The sequence below is a fragment of the Chlorella variabilis genome, assembly GCF_000147415.1.
Source record: "Chlorella variabilis unplaced genomic scaffold CHLNCscaffold_6, whole genome shotgun sequence".
Taxonomy (NCBI): domain Eukaryota; kingdom Viridiplantae; phylum Chlorophyta; class Trebouxiophyceae; order Chlorellales; family Chlorellaceae; genus Chlorella; species Chlorella variabilis.
In genome coordinates, this window is record NW_005435082.1 from 1625323 (window position 1) to 1630520 (window position 5198).

Consider the following 5198-nt stretch of genomic DNA (forward strand, 5'->3'; position numbering starts at 1 on the left):
ATGGCCCGCTTCGCCCTCCTTCTGGTGTGCTGCCTGGCGGCCGCGATCACCGTGCGCGGCGCCGATCCCGAGGTCTGCAGCTCCGACGACTGGGATATCATTGCCCTGCCGCCCGTGCGGGACACAGACGAGGCCGTTGCCTCCAACCAGCTGGCCCGTTTTGTAGCCAACACCATCCGCCTGAAGCCGGACTGCAAGGTGGGGACTTGCATTTGCAAGCGAAAGGAGGCGGGTTTGGGGCCGCTTGGCCCGCTGATGATGATGGCGTCGCCGCTCATGGAGGGATGACGGATGCCGCCGCCTTGCCGCCGCCGGGCCTTGCATGGCGGCTGGCCCGCTGCTCACGCCTTGCTGTCGGCACTGACCGGGCCCCATCTGCCTCCGCTGCGCTTCTTCCCGCTTCCTCCCGCCCGCAGGTCCTGAAGAGCCGCACCAAGTTTGAGAAGGCGTGCAGCATGGCGGTGGAGAAGGGCGATGTGCTCGAGCGCGACGACACCAAGGCCAAGGCGACCGGCACCCTCTACGACATGGTCATCGTGTCCAGCGTCAAGTGCCCGGTGAGTGGTGGAGTGGGCAGGCGGCACCTGGGGGTCAGCCCTGCCAGGCAGCGCGCCCGTGCCCGCCCAGCGCCAGCCACGGCCCAGCCTGCCCCGCTTCCGGGCCCTTCCGCCCAGCCCCAGCGCCCCGGCGCATGCGCAGGCGCCCCAGCCTGTCTGCCTCTCCCACAGCTGCTCGTCCCTTCCTTGCCACTGACCGAATGCCCTCCCCTCCTCCCCTGCCCCGCCCCCCTCCCGCAGAACGGCCACTACAAGGTCCGCTACGAGGCGCGCGGCATTAAGCCCAAGTCCGGCAAGTCCACCAAGCGTGAGTCCCCCCGCGCCAGCCGCCGCTGCCGCCCAGCACTGCCATGCAGTGCGTGTGGACACCCGCCCCCTGACCTCACGCGCCCGCATGCGCTGCCCGCCGCCGGCGCCTCCTCGCTGCCCCCACCACCTCGCGCCCGCCGTCCCTCACTCGTGTGCCGCCCTCCCGCCCGCTACCGCGCAGTCAAGGGCATGCAGACCCGCCTCATCGATGTCTTCGACTCCTACTTCGCCTAGGCACGCAGCTAAGGCCCCACCCCTTCAGCGCGTCGTCGCCACCCCCCCTTGCCAGCGGCAGCCCAAGCCTACGGCACTCTGCGGCCATCGCCACCTCGCCCTAGATCAGCTTGAAACCCGGCCCTGCACAGCACATAGCAGGCATGCCTTTTTGACGCGCGTCGATAGCACAGCGGAACAGCAGCCCCCTGCCCCAAACTCAACGCAGCCCCTTGCACCCAACTCAAAAAACGCGATCACTCCCCCCGCACTTGCACCCAATTCCAGTTGTATCGTTTATTCGCTCGTCTTCTTTGGCTAGGACCCATGTTGTATCTCTTGCACACATCCCAATGCATTGTGCATTGATTTTCCTGTCTGCCTCATTACTGCACTGTCTTCCTCACTGTACTCTTGTGTTGACTCGAGCAATCGCTGAGCGTGTAATCGCGAAACAAACTCCTCATGGCACAGCTGCTGTGGCGCACTGGATGCTGAGCCTGCCGACCCTACCAGGGCTGTGCTGCTGATGGCAGCTCAGCTTTGGATCTGGCCCTGCCCTGCTTGCTCTGGGCTGGAGCGGGCCGGCAGGCAGGGCGGCACAGGACATGGGCGGGCAGCGGCGCTTGTCCAGCCCAGCTTCACTGTAAGCACGGAGGTCGGTGCCGCCCAATTCATCACATCTTTGGCAGCTCATGGCGCATGTCATTGCTGGAAGTTGACGCCCAGGTCTTGCGCCCGCAGGCTGGCCACCTCCCGCCCCACGCGCTCGCCGCCCGCCGCCCCCAGGACCAGCCGGTAGGGCTGCCGCAGCGGGATGGTCTTGCCGGGGGTGGAGATGACCCAGTAACCTGCAGGTGGGGAGGTGAGTGCAGCTGAGGGCCGCTGCAGCACCCGCGCGCGCACGTGCGCGCACGTGCGCACACGCACACACACACCACACATGCACCACCAGCCACCACACCTCACCCTTCGCCACCACCACCGCCACCCTGCCGCTCCCCCTCCCCTTGCCCACCGTAGTCTGTGGGCTGCATTTTGACGCCGTTCAGGGCCACCCCCCGCAGCGGCCTCCTCAGGTTGGAGAACTGCAGGCCCAGGAAGTCGTCGGTGGTGCTGGGGGAGGGCCAGAGGCGGATGCCGCCTGCGGCGCAGGCGCGGCGCGGGGGTGGCAGCGGCACGACGCGGCCGTGGGGGGCCCAGCAAGCAGCACTGCTGGCAGGAGGGTGGCAGGTTTGAGGCTCCACCTGGCCTGCGCGCCTCAAAACCTGCTGCCGGGCAGGCTGGGCAGGCTGCCGCTGGGCGGGGCCACGCTGCCGCCACCGCGCCTGCATGATGCATCAGGGTGCCGTGCCGGCGTGCCTGCCCTGCCGCCTGCCCTCCCGCCCGTGCACCTTGAATGAGCGGGGCGCAGGACACAAAGGCCCAGGCCACTTGGATGGAGGGGGTGAGGTCTGGGTTGAGCCCTCCGGTCAGGGCCGTGAAGCCGGGGGTAGACACCACCAGGTCTCCCGCCCCGCAGTCGGCGCAGCTGTCCGTCACCATGAAGGTACGGTTGCTCACTGCGGACAGGCAGGCCAGGCAGGGAATGCGGCAATGGGCCGGCCGGCGGCGGATTCCACCACGCGAGCACCGCGCCGCTCTGCCGCATGCGCGCTGCGGTGGCGGCTGCGATGGCGCCGCGGCGGGGCCCCACCGCAGTTGCCGGGCCCTGCCTGCTGCCTGGCGCCGCCGGCGCCTGCCGCGCTCACCCAGCGCGCCCTCGCAGGCGGCGTCCACACACCACAGCGACACGCACACGCCGCAGGGCTGGCCCGAGCCGTAGAGCTCCTGGGAGATGCCTGGCAGCAGCACAAAGGAGGTAGCGCCTGACTGGTGGCCAGCTGGCGACAGCTGGCGCAAACCAGCAGCACAGTGCGGCAGCAGCCGGCCGCCTGCCGCTCAGCAAGCCGCACAGCAAGCCGCCCAGCAAGCCGCCCAGCAGCCCAGCCACCCGGCCCGCCGCCCAGGCGGGCAAGCAGCCGGGCTCCAGCTCATCGTGCACAGCGCTCACCCACAAAGTGCGCGGCAAAGTGGTTGTTCAGGTACGCGATGCCGCAGTTCATGTTGGCGCCGTCCAGGTTGCCCACAGCCCTGCGGCCGGTGGCAGCAGGGGGTGGGGCGAGGTGGTGGTGGTCAGGGGTGGTGTGCGTGGCATGTGAGAGTGTGTGCCACGGGCGGGCAGGCGGTCTCGCTGTTAGGGGCTGGCGCCGCCGCAGAGAGGCGGCTGGGCAGCAGCCAGGCTCCAGACGGCGCTGCTGGCTGCAGGCGCAGCGCCCACAGCCTGCAGGGCGAGCAGCCTGCCAGACGGGCTCGCCTCTGATACACGACGGTGGCTCTGCCCTGGCGCAGCTTTCGAAGCTTGGGCGCCGCCTCCTGCTGCTGCGGGCTCAGGTCAGGCATGGCAAAGCCAGGGGGCGGATCCAGCAGGCTGACCATCTGGCCTGCAGGTGGGTAGGCAGGGCAGGCGGGCAAGCAGTTTGGCAAGCAGGGCAAGTGGGGCTAGAGAGGCACGGGAGGCAGCAGTGCCCCCTGCACTGGGCGAGCAGCAGGCATGCCGCATCCCACCGATGCGCTGAGATGGCTCTGCCTGCTGCGGGGCATCGCCAGTCTGTTTAGTGGGGGCGCCATCGGGTGGGATGCTGCCAGCCTGGACGTCGTCAGCGGCGAACAGGGCCGCCAGGTCGGGGAGTAGATCCGCGGCCGCCTGCTCGCCGCCGCTGTCAGCAAACGCCTGATCCGTGGGCTGCTGCTGCTCGTCCGTCCTGCACAGCCACAGGCTGCTGGTAAACGTCATGCAATGCGCGGCAGGCTCGTGCTGGCTCTGCCTTCTCCTGCGCGCACCTTGATGTGCCGGCGGCGGCACCGGCGGCGGCGGCGGCAGGCGCCTCCTCGGCTGCCGGCGCTTGGGCTGCCAGAGGCGCGACCGCGCTGTAGGTCGTCTGCGCATATGCGTGGGACGTCAGCAAGGCTGCACCCAGAACCAGAGCAAGGTAGATGGTGCGAGGTTGGCCGGTGGCTGCCACATGCTGCCGCATTCCGCCTGCAACCTTCGTTGAGAAAGATGGGAGGCGACTATAGAGGGCTGCCGAGCAGGAATGGGCGAAAGAGAAGACGTCTCTAGTGCCTGCAGGGGGTCGATTCGTCCAGGAATTTCGGCGGGACCCCTCAATGCTGCTCCCCTCGTGCCAGTTCCTGTTTTCAACATGAAACTTCCATGCCCCTCCTTGGCAACTCAGCTGCCACCCTGATAGCTCACTCGGTGCGTGCATGCGTTTTTTTTACAGGGCGGCTGCGCAGCGGTTGGCAGCGGGGCAGCGCCTTGTATGTTTTTTCGTTGGTTGGGGAAGCAAGCCCCGAGGATATGAGAAGCAAATGCGGTGGGGCGAGTGGAGAAACAGCGCTGAGCACACGTAGCAGAGGAGAGAGAGTATGCGACGGCGGGGCCGGCCGAGGGGCGGGGCAAACAACAGGACGACCGAGGGCCAGCCCCGCCGCCCAACCTATTGTCGGGGTGGCATCGCAGAAAGGAAAAAATGAGGGCCGGCGCGTCTATCACAGCCACCGGGCGGCAACAATCAAGGGGATGGAGGCTCTCGAGGAGGGTGGCTGACGAGAACGGGAGTACTCATAATGCACACAACGGGAAAAGGGCCCAGGTGGGGCGCGACGCTGTTTGTTTTTGTTGCAATGCTTTCTGCTACTAAAAACAGGTGCAAAGTTGAATATAATCAGGGAACAAGCAACGTGCAAGGGAGGGCTCTTGTGCAGAGGCCAGGTGTGTGCTACAGGGTCAGAAGGGGGCAGGTTCTTTTTTGTTTTTCTGCGGAGGGGGGTGCGGCATGAAACAGGGGCGCATCAAGCGCATGGGGTGGGTCAACGGGGGTGCAAAAGGCAGCGCATGCGCGCGGTTTTCTTCTCGTGGTATGCATGGGCGCGCACGCGGGGCGCAATGTGGTGAAGCAATCAGGGGGGGAGGTCTGTGGGCGGGGCGGCAGATAAAAAACGAGCCCCCCGCCCGAGTCAGAAGGGGGACGGGTTGCGCATCGCGCGGATACGGCGCGTGGGACAGAAAGAGGG

At 67.3% G+C, this 5198-nt stretch overlaps 1 protein-coding gene across 1 annotated transcript; it reads left to right on the plus strand.

The window, feature by feature from the left end:
* Positions 1–1541, plus strand: CHLNCDRAFT_57436 (expressed protein). Its single transcript, XM_005849133.1, has 4 exons — positions 1–198; positions 417–557; positions 798–864; positions 1048–1541. Exons 2-4 carry the CDS (start codon positions 475–477, stop codon positions 1399–1401), a joined length of 504 nt encoding a protein of 167 aa, XP_005849195.1. The 5' UTR covers positions 1–198; positions 417–474; the 3' UTR covers positions 1402–1541.
* The last annotated feature ends 3657 nt before the right edge of the window (positions 1542–5198 follow it).

What these genes read in the sequence shown, in the direction of transcription:
- CHLNCDRAFT_57436 (XM_005849133.1), top strand. Translation starts at nt 475, where the DNA reads ATGTGCTCGAGCGCGACGACACCAAGGCCAAGGCGACCGGCACCCTCT. An exon ending in TGTCCAGCGTCAAGTGCCCG is followed by an intron (nt 558 to 797) that starts GTGAGTGGTGGA and finishes CCCCTCCCGCAG; the next exon opens with AACGGCCACTACAAGGTCCG. An exon ending in GTCCGGCAAGTCCACCAAGC is followed by an intron (nt 865 to 1,047) that starts GTGAGTCCCCCC and finishes GCTACCGCGCAG; the next exon opens with TCAAGGGCATGCAGACCCGC.